General features: G+C 36.6%; 1 protein-coding gene across 1 annotated transcript; it reads right to left on the minus strand.

Annotated features, from left to right (window-relative positions):
* Positions 1 to 13,593: 13,593 nt before the first annotated feature.
* On the minus strand, positions 13,594 to 14,966 carry LOC129525787 (zinc finger protein 586-like). The gene is given in 2 exon segments (XM_055357474.2): positions 13,594 to 14,807; positions 14,810 to 14,966. Coding segments are annotated over 2 exon segments (1,266 nt in total). The 5' UTR covers positions 14,943 to 14,966; the 3' UTR covers positions 13,594 to 13,674.
* Between the last annotated feature and the right edge of the window lie 9,232 nt (positions 14,967 to 24,198).

Raw genomic sequence — 24,198 nt, forward strand, 5'->3', positions numbered from 1 at the left:
GTTTTTGTCCTGTCTGTGAATGGACATTTAGGAGTGCTTTGTGGCTGATATCGAAATAGCAAATATCCCAGGATAAATAATAGAAGGAAGCTATCTGAGAAACTGCTTTGTGATGTGTGCATTCATTTTGCAGAGTTAAACTTTTCTTTTCATTTAGCAGTTTGAAAACAGTGGTTTGTACAATGTGCCAAGGGATACTTTTGAGTGCATTGAGGCCTATGGTGAAAAGGGAGATATTTTCAGAAAAAGCTAGAAATAATCTTTCTGAGAAACTGCTTTGTGATGAGTGCATTCATCTCACAGAGTTAAACCTTGCTTTTGATTCAGTTATTTGGAAACACAGCTTTTTCCATTCTGCAAATGGACATTTTGTAGCTCATTGAGGCAAATGGTGAAAAAGGGAATATTGCATGATAAAAACCAGAAGGAAGCAAAGTGGCAAACTGCTTTTGATGTCTGCATTCAACTCACAGAGGTAAGACTTCCTTTCCATTCAGATGTTTGCAAACGCTGTCTTTGTAGAATCTGCAAAGGGATATTTGGGAGCACATGGAGGCCTATGGTGAAAAAGGAAATAACTTCAGATAAACCTAGAAAGAAGCCTTCTGAGAAAGTGCTTTTTGATGTGTGCATTCATCTCTCAGAGTTAAAACTTTCTTTTGATTCAGCAGTTTGCAAACACCCTTTTTGTCTGTTGTATGAATGCACATTTGGGAGCTCAGAGAAGACAATGGCAAAAAAGCAAATATCCCAGGATAAAAACTAGAAGGAGTCTCTCTGAGAAACCACTTTGTGATGTCAATATTCATCTCACAGAGTTAAAACTCTGTTTTCTTTCAGCAGTTTGGAAACACTTTTTGTAGAGTCTGTGAAGGGATATTTAGGAGTGCATTGATGCCTGTGGAGAAAAAAGAAACATATTTATATAAAAACTGGAAAGAAGCTAACTGAGAAAATGATTTGTGATGTGCACATTCATTTCACAGAGTTAAAGCTTTCTTTTGATTCAGCAGATTGGAAACACTGTTTTTGTCCATTCTGTGAATGGATATTTGGGAGCTCATTGAGGCCAATGGTGGAAAAGAGAATATTAAAAGATAAAAACTAGAAGGAAGCTGTCTTACAAACAGCTTTGGGTTTGTGAATACATCTTGCAAAGTTAAAACTTTCTTTTCAATTAGCAGATTGGAAACACTCCTTTTGTGGAATCTAGAAGGGATACTTGGGAACAATTTGAGGAATATGGTGAAAAACAAAACATTTTCAGATAAAAACTAGAAAGAAGCTTTCTGAGAAACTGCTTTGTGATGTGTGCATTTATCTCACAGTGTTAAAACTTTCTTCAGATTCAGCAGTTTGGAAACACTCTTTTTGTCCATTCTGTGAATGGATGTTTGGGATGTCATTGAGGCCAATGGTGAAAAGGCAAATATGCCAGGATAAAAAGAAGAAGGAAGCTCTCTGTGAAACCATTTTTTGATGTCTGCATTCATCTCACAGAGTCAAACCTTTCTTTGGCTTCAGAAGTTTGGAAATACTGTTTCTGTCCAGTCTGTGAATGGACATTTTGGAGTGCCCTGAGGCCAATGGTGAAATAGAGAATATCCCAGGATAAAAACTAGGAGGAAGTTATGTGAGAAACTGCTTTGTGATATGTGCATTCATCTTACAGAGTTAAATATTTATTTTAATTCAGCAGTTTGGAAACACTGTTTAGTAGTAACTGGAAAGGGATACTTTTTAGTGCATTGATGCCTATTGTGGGAAAGGAAATATGTTCAGATAAAAATTAGAAAGAACTTTTCTGAAAAGCTGCTTTGTGATGTGTGCATTCATCTCACAGAGTTAAATCTTTCTTTGAATTCAGAAGTTTGGAAATGCTGCTTTGTCCATTCTGAGAATGGACCTTTGGGAGCTCATTGAGGCCAATGGTAAAAAAGCAAATATCCCATGATAAAAACTAGAAGCAAGGTATCTGAGAAACTGCTTTGTAATGTGGGCATTCATCTAGCTGAGTTAAACCTTTTCATTCAGCAGTTTGGAAACACTGTTTTTCAGAATGTGCCAAGGGATATTTGGGAATGCATTGAAGCCTATGGTGAAAAGGGAGACATCTTCAGATGAAAACTAGAAATATGCTTTCTGAGAAACTGCTTTGTGATGAGTTCATTCATTTCACACAGTTAAACGTTCCTTTTGATTCAGTCATTTGGAAACACAGTTTTTATCCCTTCTGCAAATGGACATTTTGTAGCTCATTGAGGCCAATGGCAAGAAAAGGAATATCACATGATAAAAAGTAGAAGGAAACAATGTGAGAAACCACTTTGGGATGTGTGCATTCATTTCGCACAGTTAAGACTTTCTTTTCACTCAGTAGTTTGAAAACACTCTTTTTGTAGAATCTGCAAAGGGATATTTGAGAGCACATTGAGGCCTAGGGTGAAAAAGGAAACAACTTCAGAAAAATCTAGAAGGAAGCTTTCTGAGAAACTCCTTTGTGATGTGTGCATTCACCTCACAGAGTTAAACATTTCTTTTGGTTCACCAGTAGGCAAACACTCTTTTTGTCCATTCTTTGAATGTACATTTGGGAGCTCACTGAAAGGCCAGTGTTGAAAAAGTGAGTATCCCAGGATAAAAACTAGAATTAAACTATATGAGAAACCGTTTGTGATGTGTGCATTCATCTCACAGAGTTAAATCTTTCTTTCCATTCAGTTGTTTGGAATAGTGTTTTTGTAGTATGTGTGAAGGGATACTTTGGTGTGCATTGAAGCCTATGGTGAAAAAGGAAACATCTTCTGATAAAAACTAGAAATAAGCCTTCTGAGAAACTGCTTTGAGATGAGTGCATTCATCTCATAGAGTTAAACCTTTCTTTTGATTCTGTAGTTGGAAACACAGTTTTTGTCCATTCTGCGAATGAACATTTTATAGCTCATTGAGGCCAATGGTGAAAAAGGGAATATCACATGATATAAACCAGAAGAAAGCAATATGAGAAACTGCTTTGTGATGTGTGCATTCATCTAGCAGAGTTAGGACTTTCTTTTCATTCATCAGTTTGGAAACACTGTATTTGTAGAATCTGTCAAGCGATATTAGTGAGCACATTGAAGCCTATGATGAAAAAGGAAATAACTTCAGATAAATCTGGAAAGAAACTTTCTGAGAAACTGCTTTGTGGTGTGGGCATTCATCTCAGAGTTAAACTTTTCCTTGGATTCAGCAGTTTGGAAACACTCTTTTTGTCCATTCTGTGAATGGACATTTGGAAACTCTTTGAAGTCAATGGCAAAAAAGCAAATATCCCAGGATAAAAACTAGAAAGATGCCCTCTGAGAAACCGCTTAGCAATGTGTACACACTTCTCACATAATTAAACATTTCGTCTCCTTCAGCACTTTGGAAACTCTGTTTTTGTAGAATCTGCAAAGGGATATTTGGGAGTACATTGGGGACTCTGGTGAAAAAGGAAACATCTTCAGATAAAAACTTGAAAGAATATTTCTGAGAAATTACTTTGGGATGTGTGCATTCATCTCACAGAGTTAAACATTTCTTTGGATTCAGCAGTTTTTATACACCCTTTTTGTCCATTCTGTGAATAGACATCTTGGAGCTCATTGAGGCCAATGGGAAAAAGGCAAATATCACAGGATGAAAACTAGAAGGAAGCTGTCTGAGAAACTGCTTTGATAGTATGCATTCATGTCACAGAGTTAAACTTTTCTTTTCATTCAGCTGTGTGGAAACGCTCTTTTTGTATAATCTGCAACGGGATATTTAGAAGCACAATCAGGCCTATGGTGACAAAGGAAATATCTTCAGATAAAAACTAGAAAGATGCTTTATGAGAAACTACTTTGTGATGTGTGCCTTCATCTCACAGAGTTAAAACTGTCTTTGGATTCAGCAGTTTGGAAACACTCTTTTTGTCCATTCTGCTAATGGACCTCTGGGAGCCCAATGAGGCCAAATGTGCAAAAGTGAATATACCAGGATAAAAACAAGAAGGAACTCTCTGAGAAGCCACTTTGTGATATCAGAATTCATATAACAGAGTTAAACCTTTCTTTTGATTGAGTAGTTTGGATACACTGTTTTTGCTGAATGTGTGATGGGATATTTTGGAGTGAGTTGAGGCCTATGTTGAAAAGGGAAACATCTTCAGAGAAAAATTAGAAAGAAGCTTTCTGAGAAACTGCTTTGTGATATGTGCATTCATCTCACAGAGTTAAATCTTTCTTGTGATGGACCAGTTTGGAAACACTGTTTTTGAAAAATCTCTGAAGGGATATTTGGGAGTTCTTGGAGGTCTATGGTGAAAAAGGAAATATCTTCAGAGAAAAACGAGGAATAGTGTTCTGAGAAACGGATTTGTTATGTGTGCATTCATCTTCCAGAGAAACCTGTCTTTTGATGGAGCCATACGAAATGCTGTTTTTGTAGAATCTGCAAAAGGATATTTGGAAGTGTATTGAGGCCTATGGTGAAAAAGGAAATACCTTCAGGTAAAAACTAGAAGGAAGCTTTCAGAGAAACTACTTCATGGTGTGTGCATTCATCTCAGAGATTTAAAGTTTTCTTTTTAATCAGCAGTATGGAAACACTGCTTTTGTCCATTCTGCAAATGGACATTTGGGAACTTATTGAGGCCAATGGTGAAAAAGAGAATATCACAGGATAAAATTTGAAGGACGCTATCTGAGAAACTGCTTTGTGATGTGTGCATTCAATTCAGGGAGTTAAACCTCTCTTTTCATTCAGCAGATTTGAAACACTGTTTTGTAGAATCTGCAAAGGGATATTTGGGAATGCATTGAGGCCTAATGTGAAAAAGGAAACATATTCATATAAAAAGTAGAAAGAAGCTTTCTCCAAAACTGCATGGCGTTGTGTCCATTCTTGTCACAGAGGTAAACTTTTCTTTGGATTCAGGTGTTTCAAAACACGGTTTTTGCCCATTCTGCTAATGGACATTTGGAAGCTCATTGAGGTAAATCGTGAAAAAGAGAATATCACGTGATAAAAACCGGAAGGAAGTACTCTGAGGGGCCGCTTTGTGATGTGTGCATTCATCATGCAGAGATAAACTTTTCTTTTCATTCAGCAATTGGGAAACTCTCTTTCTGTGGAATCTGTGAAGGGATATTTGGGATTGCATTGAGTCCTGTTGTGAAAAAGAAAATATCTTCAGATAAAATCTAGAAGTTAGCTTTTGGAGAAACTACTTTGTGATATGTGCATTCATTTCATAGAGTTAAATCTTTTTTCTATTCAACAGTTTGGAAACACTCTTTTTGTCCATTCTGTGAATGGACATTTTAGAGTTCATTGAGGTCAATGGCAAATAATGAATATCCAGGTATAAAAACTACAAGGACGCTGTCTGAGAAACTGCTTTGTGATGTGTGCATTCATCTCACACAGTTAAACCTTTCTTTTCATTCAGCATTTTGTAAACACTGTTTTTGTAGAATCTGTGAAGGAATATTTGGGAGCACATTGAAGCCTATGGTGAAAAGGGAAATAGCCTCGTATAAAAACTAGAAAGAAGCATTGTGAGAAACTGTTTTTTGATGTGTTCATTCATCTCACAGAGTTAAACTTTTTTTTTAATGGAGCAGTTTGGAACCACTGTTTTTAAAGAATCAGCTAAGGGATATTTGTGAGCTCTTCGAGGCCTATGGTGCAAAATGGAAATTTCAGGGGATAAAATCTTGAAAGCAGCCTTATGAGAAATTGCTTTGTTATGTGTGCATTCGTCTCACAGAGTTAAAACTTTCTTTTGATTGAGCAGTTTGGATACACTGTGTTTGTTGAATGGAAGTTGGAATACTTTGGAGCAAATTGAGGTCTACGTTAAAAGGGGTAATATCTTCAGAGAAAAACTGGGAAGAGGCTTTCTGAGAAACTGCTTTGAGATGCGGGCATTCATCTCACAGAGTTAAATCTTTCTTATGTTGTAAAAGTTTGGGAACATGGTTTTTGTAGAATCTGCAAAAGGATTCATGGGATCACATTAAGGAGTACTTTGAAAAAGGAAATATCTTCAGATATAAACTAGAAAGAAGCTTTCTGAGAATCTTCTTTGTAAAGTGTTCATCCTGTCACTGAGATAAAACTTTCTATTGATGCAGCAGTTTGAAACACAATTTTTGTAGAATCTGCCAAGACATATTTGGGAGTGCTTTGAAATCTATCATGAGAAAGGAAATATCTTAAGATGAAAACTAGAAAGAAGCTTTCTGAGTAACTGCTTTGTGATGTGTGCATTCATCTCACAGGGTTAATCTTTTCTTTTGATTGATTTGTTTGGAAACAGGCTTTTTGTTGAATCTATGAAGGGATATTTGAGAGCATATTGAGGCCTATGGTGAAAAGGGAAATACCTTCAGAGAAAAACTAGAAAGAAGCTTTCTGAGTAACTGCTTAGTGATGTGTGCATTCATCTTTCAGAGTTAAACCTGTCTTTTGATGGAGCAGTTTGGAAACACTCTTTTTGTGGGATCTGTGAAGGCATGCATGGGAGCACTTTGAGATCTATGGTTAAAAGTGAAATATCTTCTGAAAAAACTAGAAAGAAACTTTCTGAAAAACTGCTTTTTGATGTGTTCATTCATCTCACAGAGTTAAACTTTCCTTTTGTTGGAGCTGTTTGAAAACCCTGTTTTCATTGAATCTGTAAAGTCATATTTGGGAATGCATAGGGGCCAATGGTGAAAAAGAAAATATCTTCAGAGAAAAATTAGAAAGAACCTTTCTGAGAAACTGCTTTGTGTTGTGTGCATTTATCTCACAGAGTTAAACCTTTCTTTTGATGGACCAGTTTGGAAACACTGTTTTTGAAGAATCTGCAAAGGGATAATTGGGAGTGCTTGGAGGCATATGGTGAAAAAGGAAATATCTTCAGAGAAAAACTACAAAGAAGTTTTCTGAGAAAAGGATTTGTGATGTGTGCATTCATCTGCCAGAGTAACCTGTCTTTTGATGGAGTAGTTTGGAAACACTAGTTTTGTAGAATCTGCAAAGGGATATTGGGGAGCACATTGAGGCCTATGGTGAAAAAGCATATACCTTCAGATAAAAACTAGAAAGAAGCTTCCTGAGAAACTGCTTTGTGATGTGTGCATTCATCTAAGAGAGTTAAAATTTTCTTGTTATTCAGCTGTATGGAAACGCTATTTTTGTCTATTCTGTGAATGTACATTTGGGAGCTTATTGAGGCCAATGGTGAAAAAGTGAATATCCCAGGATAAAAAAATTGAAAAAAGCTATCAGAGAAACTGCTTTGTGATGTGTGCATTTGACTCAGAGAGTTAAACATCCCTTTTCATTCAGCAGATTGGAAACACTGTTTTTGTAGAATCTGCAAAGCGATATATGGGATTGCATTGAGGCCTAACGTGAAAAAGGAAACATCTTCATATAAAAGCTAGAAAGAAGGTTTCTGCAAAACTGCTTTGTGATGTGTGCATTCGTCTCACAGAGTTAAACTTTTCTTTGGATTCAGCTGTTTCAAAACATGTTTTTTTTTCCATTCTGCTAATGGACATTTTGGATCTCATTGAGTTCAATGGTGAAAAAGAGAATATTGCATGATAAAAACTGGAAGGAAGCACTCTCAGGGACTGCTTTGTGATGTGTGCATTCATCACGCAGAGATAAACCTTTCTTTTCATTCAGCAATTTGGAAACTCTCTTTTTGTGGAATCTGTGAAGGGATATTTGGGATTGCATTGAGGCCTGTTGTGAAAAAGAAATTATCTTCAGATAAAAACTAGAAATTAGCTTTCAGAGAAACTGCTTTGTTATGTGTACATACATATCACAAAGATGAAGCTTTTCTCTATTCAACAGTTTGGAAACACTCTTTCTGTCCAACGTGGTAATGGACGTTTGGGAGCTCATGTAGGCAAATGGCAAAAAAGTGAATATCCAGGGATAAAAACTACAAGGACGTTATCTGAGAAACAACTTTGTGAAGTGTGCATTCACCTCACACAGTAAAACCTTTCTTTTCATTCAGCATTTTGGAAACACTGTTTTTGTAGAAAGTGCAAAGGGATATTTGGGAGCACATTGAGGCCTATGTTGAAAAAGGAAACATCCTCAGATAAAAGCTAGAAAGAAGCTTTCTAAGAAACTTCTCTGTGATGTTTCAATTCATCTCACAGAGTTACAACTTTCTTTGGATTCAGCAGTTTGGAAGCACTGTTTTTGTCCATTCTGCAAATGACCATTTGGAATCTGATTGAGGCCAATGTTGAAAAAGAGAATATCCCAGGATAAAAACTAGAAGGAAGCTATCTGAGAACCACTTTGTGATGTTTGCATTCATCTCTCAGACTTGAGCCTTTCTCTTCATTGAGCAGTTTGGAAATACTATTTTTGTAGAACCTGTGAAGGGATATTTGGGAGCACACTGAGTCCTATGGTGAAAAAAGAAACATCTTCAGATAAACACAAGAAAGAAGCTTTCTGAGAAACTTCTTTGTCATGTGTGCATTCATCTCACAGAGTTAAACCTTTCTTTGCATTCAGGAGTTTGGAAACACGGTTTTTGTCCATACTGTGAATGGACATTTGAGATTTCATTGAGGTCAATGACAAAAAAGAGAGCATCCCAGGATAAAAACTGAAAGGAAGCTATCTGAGAAACTGCTTTTTGATGTATGCATTCATCTCACAGAGTTAAACCTTTCTTTTCATTCAGCAGTTTGGAAACACTGTTTTTGTAGAATCTGAGAAGGGATATTTGGGATTGCATTGCAGCTTATGGTGAGAAAGGAAACATCTTCATATAAAAACCGGAAAGAAGTTTTCTGAGAAACTGCTTTCTGATGTTTTCATTAATCTTAGAGACTTCAACATTTATTTGGATTCAGTAGTTTGGAAACACTGTTTTTGTCCATTCTCAGAATGGACATTTGGGAGCTCCTTGAGGTCAATGGAAAAGTGGGAATATACCATGATAAAAATGGGAAAGAAGCTCTCTGAGAAACTGCTTTGTGATGTGGGCATCAGAGAGGTTAACCTTTCTTTTGATGGAGCTTTTTGAAAACACTGTTTTTGTAAAACCTGTGAAGGGATATTTGGGAGTGCATTGAGGCCTATTATGAAAAAGAATGTATCTTCAGAGAAAAACTAAAAAGACGCTTTCTGACAAATTGCTTTGTGATGTGTGCATTCATCTCCCAGTGTTAAACCCTTCTTTTGATGGAGCAGTTTGGAAAGGTTGGTTTTGTACAATTTGCAAAAGGATATTTGGTAATGCTTTGGGGCCTATGGTGAAAAAGGAAATAACTTCAGATAAAAATTATAAAGAAGCATTCTGTGAAACTGCTTTTTTATGAGTTTGTTCATCACACAGAGATAAACCCTTCTTTTGATGGGGAAGTTTGGAAACACCGTTTTCATCAAATCTGCGAATGCATATTTGGGAGTGCATTTAGACCTATGGTGAAAAAGGAAATATCTTCAGAGAAAAATTAGAAAGAATTTTTCAGAGAAACTTCTTTGTGATGTGTGCATTCATCTCACAGAGTTAAACTTTGTTTGGATGTAGCAGTTTTGAAACACTGTTTTTGTATTATCTGCAAAGGGATATTTCGGGGCACATTAAGGCCTATGGTGAGAAAAGGCCATCTTCAGAGAAACACTAAGAAGAAGCTTTCTGAGAAACTGTTTTGTGAAGTGTCCATTCATCTCACATAATTAAAGTTTCTCTTGATTGAACAGTTTGGAAACACAGTTTTTGAAGGATATGTGAAGGGATATTTGGGAGCACATTGAGGCCTACAGTAAGAAAGGGAATATCTTCAGAGAAAAACTAGAAAGAAGCTTTCTGAGAAACTGATTTTTGATGTTTGCATTTGTCTCACAGAGTTCAACTTTTCTTTTGATGGAGGAGTTTGGAGACACTTTTTTTGTAGAGTCTGCGAAGGGATGTTTTCAAGCACATTGATGCCTATGGTGAAAAAGGAAAGATCTTCAGAGAAAAACCAGAAAGAAGCTTTCTGAGAAACTGCTTTTTTATGTGTGCATTCATCTCACAGAGACAAAGCTTTCTTTTCATTGAATTGTTTGGAAACACTGGTTTTGTAGATTTTGCAAAGGGATATTTTGGAGATCATTGAGGCCTACGGTGTAAAAGGAAATATCTTCAGATAAAATGTAGAAAGCAACTTTTTGAGACGCTGCCTTTTGATGTGTGCATTCATCTCACAGAGTTAAACCTTTGTTTTGATTGAGCAGTTTGGACAAACTGTTTTTGTAGAATCTGCGAAGTGATATTTGGGAGCACATTGAGGCCTATGGTGAAAAAGGAAATATCTTCAGATTAAAATCAGAAAGAAACTTTTAAAATACTGCTTTGTGATGTGTGTTTTTTTCTCATAGAGTTAAACCTTTCTTTTTATAGAGCAGTTTGGTAAATTTTTAGAGAATCTGTGAAAGGATATTTGGGAGATCATTGAAGCCTATGCTGAAAAAGGAATTATCTTCAGAGAAAAATTATAAAGAAATTTTCTGAGAAATGGCTTTATGATGTGTGCATTCACCTGAGAGAGATAATCCTTTGTTTTGATTGAGCAGTTTGGAAACACGGTTTTGTGGAACCTGCTAGGGATATTTCAGAGTGCATTGAGGTACGTGGTGAAAAAGGAAATATCTTCAGATTAAAACTAAAAAGAAGCTTTCTGAAAAACTACTTTGTGATATGTGCTTTCATCTCACAGAGTTAAACCTTTCTTTTTATTGAAAAGTTTGGAAAAACTCTTTTCATATAATCTGTAAAGGGATATTTGAGAGTGCATTGAGGCCTATGCTGAAAAAGGAAATATCTTCAGAGAAAAACTAGAAAAAAACATTTTGATAAACTGCTTTGTGATGTGTGCAGTCACCTGAGAGAAATAATTCCTTCTTTTGATTGAGCAGTTTGGAAACACGGTTTTTGAGAATCTGAGAGGGATATTTCAGAGTGCATTGAGGCCTATGGTTAAAAACGAAATTTCTTCAGAGAAAAAGTACAAAGAAACTTCCTAAGAAACTGCTTTGTGATGTGCACATTCATTTAACAGAGTTAAACCTATGTGATTGAGCAGTTTGAAAACACTGTTTTTGTAGAATCTCAGAAGGGATATTTGGGAGTGCAATGAGTCTTATAGTGAAAAAGGAAATATCTCTAGATAAAAACTAGGAAGAATCTTTCTGAGTAACTGCTTTGTGATGTATGCATTTATCTTACAGTGTTAAACTTTTCTTTTGAGCAGTTTTGAAACATTGTTTTTGTAGAATCTGTGAAGTCATATTTGGGAGTGCTTTCAGGCATATTATGAAAAAAGAAATATCTCCAGATAAAAACTGGAAAGAAACTTTCCCAGAAACTGCTTGGTGATGTTTGCATTCTTCTCACAGAGTTACAACTTTCTTTTGATTGAGCAGTGTGGAAAAACGTTTTTTTAGAATATGCAAAGGGATATTTAGGAGCCCATTGTGGCCTAAGTTGAAAAAGGAATTATCTTCAAAGTAAAACTAGAAAGAAGCTTTCTGAGAAATTGCTTTGTGGTGTGTGCATAAATCTGACAGAGTTAAACCTTTCTCTTGATTAGGCAGTTTGGAAACACTTGATTTGTAGAATCTGCAAATGGGTATTTGGGAGTGCATTGAGGACTAATTGCAAAAAGTAAATATTTTCACATAAAAACTAGAAAGAACATTTCTGAGAAACTGGTGTGTGATGTGTGCATTCATCTCACAGAATGAAAGATTTCTTTTGATTGAGCAGTTTGGAAAAACTGCTTTTGTAGAATCTGCGATGGGAAATTTTGGAGTGCTTTGAAGTCTATGGTGAAAAAGGAAATATCTTCAGAGAAAAAGTAGAAAAAAGCATTCTGAGAAAATGCTTTATGATGTTTGCACTCTTCTCACAGAGATAAATATTTCTTTACATTGAGAAATTTGGAAACACTGTTTTTGTAGAATTTGCGAAGGGATATTTGGGAGCGCATTGAGGCCTATGTTGAAAAAAGAAATATTGTCAGATAAAAACTAGAAAGAAGCTTTCTGAAAAACTCCTTTGTGATGTGTGCATTGATTTCACACAGTTAAAACATTCTTTTCACTGTGCAGTTTGAAACATTGTTTTTGAAGAATCTGTGAATGGATATGTGGGAGGGCATTCAGCCCTGTGGTGAAAAAGGAAGTAACTTTAGATGAAATCTAGAAAGAGTCTTTCTCAGAAATTGCTTTGTGGTGTGTGCATTCATCTCAGAGGGTTAAACCATTCTCTTGATTAGGCAGTTTGGAAACATGGGTTTTGTAGAATCTGTGAATGGATATTTGGGAGCACATTGAGGTCTATTGACAAAAAGCAAATATCTTCATATAAAAAATAGAAAGAACAGTTCTGAGAAACTGCTTTGTGATGTGTGCATCCACCTCACAGAATTAAATTTTTTTATTATTATACTTTAAGTTTTAGGGTACATGTGTACAATGTGCAGGTTTGTTACATATGTATACATGTGCCATGTTGGTGTGCTGCACACATTAACTCATCATTTAACATTAGGTATATCTCCTAATGCTATCCCTCCACCCTCCCTCTCCAAAAACAGGCCCTGGTGTGTGATGCTCCCCTTCCTGTTTCCATGTGTTCTCATTGTTCAGTTCCTACCTATGAGTGAGAACATGTGGTGTTTGATTTTTTGTCCTTGCTATAGTTTGCTGAGAATGATGGTTTCCAGCTTCACCTATGTCCTTACAAAGGACATGAACTCATCCTTTTTTATGGCTGCATAGTATTCCATGTTGTATATGTACCACGTTTTCTTTTCTTTTTTTTTTTGGAGCTTCCATGCCCTCCTGCAAAGACTGAAGGTGTCTTAAGCAACAAGGCCTTTATTATAACACAAATCAGGGCAATAGGTGGCAGGCTGTCTGAGATTCATGACTGGCAGGCTGGAAAATTCCATCTTAAGAATTCTGTGAGATCCAAAAGATCCCTGAAAAAGGTAGTCCATTTTTTCAAGTTATCAGAAGAGTCCTCTGTGCCAAAAATGAGTCAGGTTCATGGCCTAACTCATTGGAGAGAAAGAAATGAGAATAGAATGAGTGCTGAGGATACTAAAAAATCCCTCTGTTGAATGAAACAAAATCAAAGTTACTTCTGGATCATGATGAGTTAGGTGAATGATGTACTGTGGGCACCTGCCAAGTGGTAAAGGTGAAATGCTTTTTAGAAGAGAACTGTAAGTCACAGAAGTCTAGCAAGAGACCTGGGCAGGTCGAAAAATACTATGCAGTTCCCACATACCTGGAATGTATGCAGCTGTTTGATGTATGACATTCAATTTAGGCAGATGGCATCCTCATAAGGGGTTTCCTCCAGTGTTATACTGAAGAAAAAATAATATTACCTCCACATCTGTGGTATTTTCTTCATGTAAATATTGTGGTAACCAATGAGAGAGGGCTGAAGGCTTTCTCACATTCATTGCACTCAAAAGGCACTTCTTCAGTGGGAGCACTCTTTTATGTAAAGAAGCTAGCGTTCTAGCTAAAGAATATTCCCCATTTGTCACACTCATAACACCTTGATTCGGTATGAACTCTCTGGCCTTGAAGGAGCAAAAAGCCTGGGCAAGAGAATTTCCAAAATTTGCTTCACTTATAAGGCCTCATTCCAGTATGAACTCTCTGATGGCGACGGAACGAAGAACTGTGGCGAAATGATTTTCCACACTCAATGCATTCATATGGCCTTTCTCCAGTGTGAACTCTCAAGTGTTTAATAAGGCTGGAGTTTTCAGCAAAGGATTTCCCACAGTCACTGCACTCATAAGGCCTTTCTCCAGTGTGAACTCTCAGATGTATAATAAGGCTAGATTTTCGGCTAAAGGATTTCCCACACTGCCCACACTCATGCCTTTCTCCAGTATGAACTCGCTGATGGTGAATGAGGTTGGACCTTAAGCTAAAGGATTTCCAACATTCACTACATTCATAAGGCCTTTCTCCTGTGTGAACTCTCAAGTGTTTAATAAAACTGGAGTTTTCAGCAAAGGATCTCCCACATTCACTGCACTCATAAGGCCTCTCTCCAGTGTGAATCCTCCTGTGTTTAATGAGACTAGATGTATAAGCAAAGGACTTCCCACATTCATTGCATTCATAACGCTTTGCTCCAGAGTGAACTTTCCTGTGGTTAATGAGACTGGACTTTTCAGCAAAGGCTTTCCCACATTCAATACACTCATAAGGCCTTTCTCTAGTGTGAAGTGTCTGACGCTGCAAGAGTGAACTTTGGTGAAATGATTTTCCACACTCACTGCACTCATAGGTCTTTTGCCCAGTATGAAATCTCTCATGAATATGGAGTGTAGGCTTTTGGTGAAATAATTTCCCATATTTGCTGCACTCATAAGGCCTTTCTCCAGTGCGAACATTCCTGTGTTTGTGATCTCTTCTGGGTTCAGTGAGGCAGGACTTGTTCTTAAATAATTTCCTATATTCCCCACACTCATAAGGCCTTTCTCCACTATGACCTCCCTGGTCTTTGTATATATGTATACACGTGCTCTGCTTAGAAGGTGCTGCCTCATCTTCCCCTCCATGCCAACAACCCAGGGAGGATATAAGTGTCAAGGTCTCCAGCATCACGTCATGGTACAGGCATCTCTGAGCCTCATTAAGAAGACTCCATTCCTCCAGGGAAAAGTTTACAGCCACATCTTCAAAGGTCACACTGCTCTGAGCAGGGGCCCTCAGAGCGGCTGCTGCCGCCATGACTCTGGGCAGGGGGGGAACGCGGGCTCGGCGGTGTTCCTGTCATTGTCGTGTCCTGGGTTGCGACCAGCGGCGTCGCTGAGCCTCAGATCCGCCTGTGTGCAATGGCCACAACCACTCCTCCCGAGCTCGTCCAGACCCAGCATCGCCGGATGGACCTGACAGGCCAAAATGGCTGCCACAGCTAGGCGTACCACATTTTCTTAATCCAGTCTATCATTGTTGGACATTTGGGTTGGTTCCAAGTCTCTGCTATTGGGAATAGTATTGCAATAAACACATGTGTGCGTGTGTCTTTATAGCAGCATGATTTAAAATTCTTTGGGTATACACCCAGTAACTTGATGGCTGGTTCAAATGGTAATTCTAGATCTAGATCACTGAGGAATCACCACACTGACTTCCACAATGGTTGAACTAGTTTACAGTCCCACCAACAGTGTAAAAGTGTTCCAATTTTCCACATCCTCTCCAGCACGTGTTGTAAAGCTAAAACTGGATCCCTTCCTTACACCTTATACAAAATTTAATTCAAGATGGATTAAAGACTTAAATGTTAGATCTGGAACCATAAAAACCCTGGAAGAAAACCTAGGCAATACCATTCAGGACATAGGCATTGGCAACTACTTCATGTCTAAAACACCAAAAACAATGGCAACAAAAGCCAAAATTGACAAATGGGATCTAATTAAACTAAAGATCTTCTGCACAGCAAAAGAAACTACCAGCAGAGTGAACAGGCAACCTACAGAATGGGAGAAAATTTTTGCAATCTACTCATCTGACAAAGGGATAATATCCAGAATCTACAATGAACTCTAGCAAATTTAAAAGAAAAAAACAAACAACCCCATCAAAAAGTGGGCAAAGGACATGAACAGACACTTCTCAAAAGAAGACATTTATGCAGCCAAAAGACACATGAAAAAATGCTCATCACTGGCCATTAGAGAAATGCAAATCAAAACCACAATGAGATACCATCTCACACCAGTTAGAATGGTGATCATTAAAACTTTCTTTTGATTGAGTGGCTTGGGAGCACTGTTTTTGTAGAATCTGTGAAGGGATATTTGGGAGCATATTGAGGCCTATGTGAAAAAGGACATATCTTCAGATAAATAGTAGAAAGAAGCTTTCTGAGAAACTGCTTTGTGATATGTGCATTCATCTGACAGAGTTAAAGCATTCCTTGTTTGAGCAGTTTGGAAACACTGTTTTTATAGAATTTGGGAAGGAATATTTGGGAGCACTTTGAGTCATTTGGTGAAAAAGGAAATAACTTCAGGTAAAAATTGGAAAGAATCTTTCTGAGAAACTGTTTTGTAATGTGCACATTCACCTCAGAGAGTTAAGACTTTCCTTTTATTGAGAATTTGGAAACACTGTTTTTGTAGAATCTCCAATGGGATATTTGGGAGTCTCCTGAGTCCTATGGTGAAAAACAAAATATCTTCAGATAAAAACTAGAAATAAACTTTCTGAGACACTGCTTTGTGAGGAGTACATTCTTCTCACAGAGTTAAACTTGTCTTTTAATTCAGCACTTTGGAAACACTGCTTTTGTCTATTCTGTGATAGGACATTTTGAGGCTCACTGAGGCCAATGGCAAAAAAGCAAATATCCCAGAATTAAAACTAGGAAGAAGGTTTCTGAGAGACTGCTTTGTGGTGTGTACATTCATGTCACACAGTTAGGGCTTTCTTTTGATTGGGTAGTTGGGAAACACAGTTTTTGTAGAATCTATGAAGAGATATTTGAGAGCACCTTGAGGCCTATGGTGAAAAGAAAATATCTTCAGAGAAAAATTAGAAAGAATCTTTCTCAGGAACTGCCTTGTGATGAGTGCATTAATCTCACAGAGTTAATCCATTTTTTGATTGAGCAGTGTGGTAACACTGTTTTTGTTGAATCTGTGAAGAGATATTTGGGAGGGCATTGAGGCCTATGGTGAAAAAAATTGAAGGAAACTTTCTGAGAATTGCTCTGTGATGTGTGCATTCATCTCACAGACTTAAAACTTTGTTGTGATTGGGCAGTTTGGAAACACTCTTTTTGTAGAATTTGTGAAGAGATATTTGGGAGTGAATTGTGGCCTACATTACAAAGGAAATATCTTCAGTTAAAAACTGGAAGGAAGCTTTCAAGAAACCACTTTTTGATGTGTGCACCCTTCTCACAGAGTTAAAATTTTCTTCTCATTGAGCAGTTTGGAATAACAGTTTTCAAAAAATATGCTAAATGATATTTGGGAGCACATTGAGGCCTATGTGGGAAAAGGAATTATCTTTAGAATAAAACTAGAAAGAAGCTTTTTGAGAAACTGCTTTGTGATGTATGCATTCATCTCACAGAGTTAAAGATTTCTTTGAGCAGTTTGAAAACATTGTTTTTGTAGAATCTGTGGTTATATTTCAGAGTGCTTTGAGGCCTATTGTGAAAAAGCAAATATCTTCAGAGAAAAAGTAGAAAGAAGCATTCTGAGAAAACCCTTTGCAATGTGTGCATTTTTCTCACAAAGATAAAACTTTCCATACATTGAGAAGTTTGGAAACACTGTCTTTGCAGAATCTGTGAAGGGATATTCAGGAGAGAATTTTGGCCTATGTTAAGAAAGAGAATATATTCAGATAAAAATTAGAAAGAAGCTTTCTGAGAAATTGCTTTGTAATGTGTTCATTCACCTGAGAGAGATAGTCCCTACTTTTGATTGTGCAGTTTGGAAACACGGTTTTCTATAATCTGGAAGGGATATTTTGGAGTGCATTGAGGCCTATAGTGAAAAATTTTTTCAGAGAAAAACCAGAAAGAAGCTATCTGAGGAACTGCTTTGTAATGTGTGCATTCATCTCACAGAGTTAAACTTTTCTTTTGATTGAGCAGTTTGGAAACACTGTTTTTGTATAACTTGCAATGTTATGTTAGGTAGCGCAAAAAGGCCTATGGTGAACAAGGAAATAAGTTCAGATAAAAATTTTAAGGAAGCATTTTGAGAAACGGCTTTCTGATGTGTGCATACATCTCACAGAGTTAAATCCTTCTTTGGATGGAACAACTCTTAAACATGATCTTTATAGAATCCATGAAGGGATATTTCTTAGAGCTTTGAGTCCTCTTGTGGAAAAGAAAATATCTTCAGAGAAGAAGTAGGCAGAAGCATTCTGAGAAAGTGCTTTTTGATGTGTGCATTCGTCTCACAGAGTTCAACCACTCTTTTGATTAAGCAGTTTGGAAACACTATTTTTATAGAATCTGGAAGGGTATATTTGGGAGTGCTATGAGTCCTACCTTGAAAAAAGAAATCTCTTCGGATAAAAACTAGACAGAATCTTTTTCAGAAACTGCTTTGTCATGTGTGCATTGAACTTAGAGAGTAAAACCTGTTTTTTGATTGAGCAGTTTGGAAACACTGTGTTGAATCTGCGATGGGATATTTGGGAGAGCAATGAAGCCTATGGTGATGAAATATATTCAGATAAAAACTAGAAAGGAGGTTTTCAAGAAACTGCTTTGTGGTGTGTGAATTCAACTCACAGACTTAAAAATTTATTTAGACTGAGCAGTTTGGAAACACTGTTTTGCAAAATCTGTGAGGTGATATTAATTAGTGTAAAAAAGCCTATAATGAATAACGAAATATCTTCATATAAAAACTGGAAAGAAGCGTTATGAGAAGCTGCTTTCTGTGGTGTATGTTCATCTCACAGAATTAAGTCCTTCTTTTCATAGAACAGTTTGGAAGCACTGTTTTTGTAGAATCTGTGAAGGGATATTTGGGAACACATTGAGGCCTATGGTAGAAAAGGAAATATCTTCAGAGAAGAACTAGACATAAGTTTTCTGAGAAAATGCTTTGTGACATACGCATTCATCTCACAGAGTTAAAAATTTCTTTTGATTACTCAGTTTGGATACATTGGTTTTGTAGAATCTGCAAAGGGATATTTGGGAGCACACGAGGCCTATAGTGAGAAAGGAAATAACTTCAGACAATAACTAGAAAGTTGCTTTCTGAAAAACTGCTTTGTGATGTGTGCATTCTTCGTACAGAGTTAAACTTTTCTTTTGATTGAGCAGTTTGGAAAAACATTTTTTGTCCAATATGCAAAGATATATTTGAGAGTGCATTGAAGCCTATGGTGAGAAAGGAAATATCTTAGGATAAAAACTCGAAAGAACCATTTTGAGAAACTACTTTGTGATGTGTGCATTCATGTCACAGAGTTAAACTTTTCTTTTCATTGATCAGTTTGGAAGCATTGTTTTTGTAGGATCTGTGAAGGGATATTTTTGAGCACATGAAGCCTATGGTGAAACAGGAAATAACTTCAGATAAAAACTAGAAAGATGCTTTGGAGTCTCTGCTTTGTGATGTGTGCCTTCTAAACGTTTCTTTTGATTGAGCAGTTTGGAAACCCTGATTTTGTAGAATCCACAAAGGTGTAATATGGAGCTCACTGGGCCCTATGGTGAAAAAGGAAATATCTTCAGAAAAAAGCTTTGTGGGAAACTGCTTTGTGATGTGTGCATTCATCCAAAGAGTTAAATCTTTCTTTTGAGCAGTTTGGAAACACTTTTCTAAGAAAATCTGTGAAACGATATTCAGTAGTGCAAAAAAGCCTATGGTGAACAAGGAAACATCTTCAGATAAAAACTGGAAAGAAGATTTATGAGAAACTGCTTTCTGATGTGTGCGTTCATCTCACAGAAATAAGTCCTTCTTTTGTTGGAACACTTTGGAAACACTTTTTTGGTACAGTTTGCAAAGGGATATTTGGGAGCTCATTGAGGCCTTTTGTGGAAAAGGAAATATCTTCAGAAAGGAACTAGACAGAAGCTTTTTGAGAAACTGCTTTGTGATGTGTGAATTCATCTCACAGAGTTAAAAGTTTATTTTGATTGAGCAGTTAGGAAACACTGTCTTTGTAGAATCTGCAAATGTTTATTTGGGAGCGTAGTGAGGCCTATCATGAAAAAAGAAATATCTTCAGATAAAAACTAGAAAGAAGCTTTTTCAGAAACTGTTTTGTGATGTATGCATTCGTCTCAGAGAAATAAACTTTTCTTTTAAATGAGCAGTTTGGACACACTGTTTTTGTATAATCTGTGACCCAACGTTAGGAGTGCAAAAAGGCCTATGGTGAACAAGGAAATATCTTCAGAAAAAACTGGAAAGAAGCATTATGACAAACTGATTTCTGACATGTGCATTCATCTCACAGAGTTAAGTCCTTCTTTTGATGGGAGTTTTTGGAAGCACTTTCTTTATAGGGATATTTGGGCATGCATTGGAGCATATGGTGGAAAATGAAATATCTTCAGAGAAAAACTAGACAGAAGCTCTCTGGGAAACTGCTTTGTGAAGAGTGCATTAGTCTCACCGAGTTAAACCTTTCTTTGATTGAGCAGTTTGGAAACACTCTTTTTGTAGATTCTGCAAAGGCATATTTTGGAGTCCATGAGGCCTATGGTGAAAAAGGAAAAACTTCAGATAAAAACTAGAAAGAAGCTTTCTGAGAAACCACTTCATGATGTGTGCATTATTCCTACAGAGTTAAAAGTTTCTTTCTATTGAGCAGATTGCAAACACTGTTTTTGTAGAATCTGCAAAGGGATATTTGGGAGTGCAGTGAGGACTATGTTGAGAAAAGAAATGTCTTCAGATAAAAACTAGAAAAATGCTTTTTGAGAAACTCCCTTGTGATGTGTGCATTCAAATCACAGAGTTAAACCTGTTTTTGGTTGAGCAGTTTGGAAACAGTGTTTTGGTATAATATGCGATGGGATATTTGGGAGTGCCTTGAAGTCTATGGTGATAAACGGTATATCTTCGGATAAAAACTAGAAAGAAACTTCTTGAGAAACTGCTTTGTGATGTGTGCATTCATCTCACAGAGATAAACCTTTGCTTTTACTGTGCTGTTTGGAAAACACGATTTTTGCAAAATCTGTGAAGTGTTATTATGTACCTCAAAAAAGCCTATCATGAAAAAGGAAATAGCTTCAGATAAAAACTGGAAAGAATCGTTATGATTAACTGCTTTCTGATGTGTTCATTGATCTCACAAAGTTAAGATCTTCTTTTAATGGAAGAGTTTGCAGACACTGTTTGTCTAGAGACTGCACAAGGATATTTGGGAGCACACTGAGGTTTATGTTGAAAAAGGAAATATCTTCAGTTAAAAACTAGAAAGAAGCTTTTTAAGAAACTGCCTTGTGATGTGTGCATGCAACTCACAGAGTTAAAACTGTTTTTTGATTGAGCAGTTTGAAAACAGTGTTTTTGTAGAATCTGCAATGGGATATCAAGGAGCACATTGAAGCTTATTGTGATAAAGGAAATATATTCACATAAAAATTAGAAAGAAGCTTTTTGAGAAACTGCTTTGTGATCTGTGCATTCATCTCACACAGTTAAACTTTCCTTTTGATAGATCAGTTTGGAAACACTGTTTTTTTAGAATCTGCAAAAGGATATTTGGGAGTGCACATGGCCTATGTTGATAAAGGAAATAACTTCAGATCACAACTAGAAAGAAGCTTTCTAGAAAACTGCTTTGTGATGTGTGCATTCTTCTCATGGAGTTAAACGTTTCTTTTCATTGAGCAGTTTGGAAACACTTAATGTAGAATCTGCAAAGGGATAACTGGGAGTGCACTTTTGCCTATGGTAAAAAAGGAAATATCTTCAGATGAGAACTAGAGAGAAGCTTTTTGAGAAACTGCTTTGTGAAGTATGCATTCACCTCACAGAGTTAAAATTTTCTATTGACTGAGAAGTTTGGAAACTCTGTTTTTACATAAAAGGAAAACTGGAAAGAAGCATTGTGAGAAACTGCTTTCTGATGTGTGAGTTCATCTCACAGAGTTTGTACTTCTTTTGATGGAACAGTTTGGAAACACTGTTTTTGTAGAAACTGTAAAGGGATATTTTGGAGCACATTGAGACCTATGTTGGAAAAGGAAATATCTTCACAGAAAAACTAGACAGAAGTTATCTGAGGAACTGCTTCATGATGTGTGCATTCATCTCACAGAGTTAAAACTTTCTTTGGATTGAACACTTTGGAAACACTGTTTTGTGTTTCCAAAACAGAAATACCTTGGAATCTGCAAAGATATATTTAGGATTGCACTGAGGCCTGTGGAGAAAAAGGAAATACCTTCTGAGAAAAACTAGAAAGAAGTTTTTGAGAAACTGCTTTGTGTTGGGGACGTGCAACTCACAGAGTGAAACCTGTTTTTGATTGAGCAGTTTGGAAACATTGTTTTGTAGAATCTGCGATGGGATATTTGGGAGTGCATTGATACCTATTTTGATAAAGGTAATATCTTTAAATAAAAGATAGAAAGAAGCTTTTTGTGCATTCTTCTCACAGAGTTAAACCTTTCTTTTGATGGAGTAGTTTGGAAACACTCTTTTTGCAAAATGTGCACAGCAATATTAAATAGCGCATAGAACCCCATTGTGAAAAAGGAAATATCTTCAGATAAAAACTGGAAAGAATAGTCTTGAGAAAGTGCTTTCTGATTTGTGAGTTCATCTCACAGAGTTAAGTCCTACTTTTGATGGAACAGTTTGGAAACACTGTTTTTCTGGAATCTGCAAAGGGATATTTGGGAGTGCATTGAGGCCTGTGGTGCAAAAGGAAATATCTTCAGAAAAGAACTAGACAGAAGCTATCAGAGAAGCTGCTTTGTTATGTGTGCATTCATCTCACAGAGTTAACGCTTTATTTTGATTGAGTAGCTTGGTAACACTGTTTTTCTAGAGTCTGCAAAGGCATATTTTGGAGCTCACCGAGGCCTATGGAGGAAAAGGAAATATTTTCAGATAAAAATTAGAAAGAAGGCTTTTGAGAAACTGCTTTGAGACGTGTGTGTTAAACTTACTGTGGTAAACCTGTTTTTTGATTGAGCAGGTTGGAAACATTGTTTTTGTAGTATCTGCAATGGGATATTTGGGAGTACATTGAAGCCTACAGTGATATAGGAAGTATCTTCGCATAAAAACTAGAAAGAAGCTTTCTGAAAAACTCGTTTGTGATGTGTGCATTCATGTCACAGAGTTAAAACTTTCTTTTGAATGATCAGTTTAGAAAAATTGTTTTTTGTAGTATCTGTAATGGTATATTTGTGAGCACAAAAGGCCTATGTTGAAAAAGGTAATAACTTCAGGTAATAACTAGAAAGAAGCATTCTTTGAAACCGCTCTGTGATTTGTACACTCTTCTCACAGAGTTAAACCTTTCTTTTGATTGAACAGTTTGGAAACACTGTTTTTGAAGAATCTGCAAAGGGATATTTGGGAGCACACAGAAGGCTATATTGAAAAAGGATGTATCTTCAGATGAAAACTAGAAAGAAGGATTTCAGAAAGTGCTTTGTGATGTATACATTCATCTCACAGACGTAAATTTTTCTTTTGACACGGCAGTTTGGAAACGTTGTTTTTGTATAATCTGTGACACAATGTTAGGTAGTGCAAAAAGGCCTATAGAGAATAAGGAAATATCTTCAGATAATAACTGGAAAGAAGTGTTATTAGAAATGGCTTTCTGGGCACATGTACCCTAAAACTTAAAGTATAATAAAAAAAATGTAAAAAATAAAAATAAAAAAAAAAAAAAAAAAAAAAAAAAAAGAAATGGCTTTCTGATATGAGCATTCATTTCACAGAGTTAAATACTTTTTTGAAGGAAGACTTCAGAAACACTGCTTTAGTACAATCTGGGAAGGGATATTTGGGAGTGTATTGAGGGCTATGGTGGAAAAAGAAATATCTTCGAAGAAGAACTAGACAGAAGAAATCTGAGAAAATGCTTGGTGATTTATGCATTCTTCTGACAGAGTTAAACGTTTCTTTTGATTCAGAAGTTTGGAAACACTCTTTTGTAGAATCTGCAAAGGGATATTTGGGAGTACATTGAAGCCTATGATGAAAAAGGAAGTATCTTCAGATAAAAACTAGAAAGAAGTTTTTTATAAACTGCTTTGTGATGTATGCATTCATGTCACAGAGCTAAACTTTTCTTTTGACTGAGCAGTTTGGAAACACTGTTTTTCTATAAGCTGTGAAGCAATGTTTGAAAGTGCAAAAACATCTATAGTGAACAAGGAAAGATCTTGAGATAAAAACTGGAAGGAAGTGTTAGGAGAAACTGATTTCTGATGTGTGCATTCATCTAACGGAGTTAAATACTTCGTTTGATGGAACAGTTCAGAAACACCGTTTTTATAGAATCTGTGGAGGGATATTTGGGAGGGCATTCAGGCCTAAGGTGAAAAAGGAAATCTCTTCAGATTAAAACTGGAAAGAAGGCTTCTGAGACATGGATTTGTGATGTGTGCCTTCATTTCACAGTGTTAATCTTTCCTTTGACAGAGCCATTTGGAAA

Source organism: Gorilla gorilla, chromosome 1, assembly GCF_029281585.2.
Source record: "Gorilla gorilla gorilla isolate KB3781 chromosome 1, NHGRI_mGorGor1-v2.1_pri, whole genome shotgun sequence".
Taxonomy (NCBI): Eukaryota; Metazoa; Chordata; class Mammalia; order Primates; family Hominidae; genus Gorilla; species Gorilla gorilla.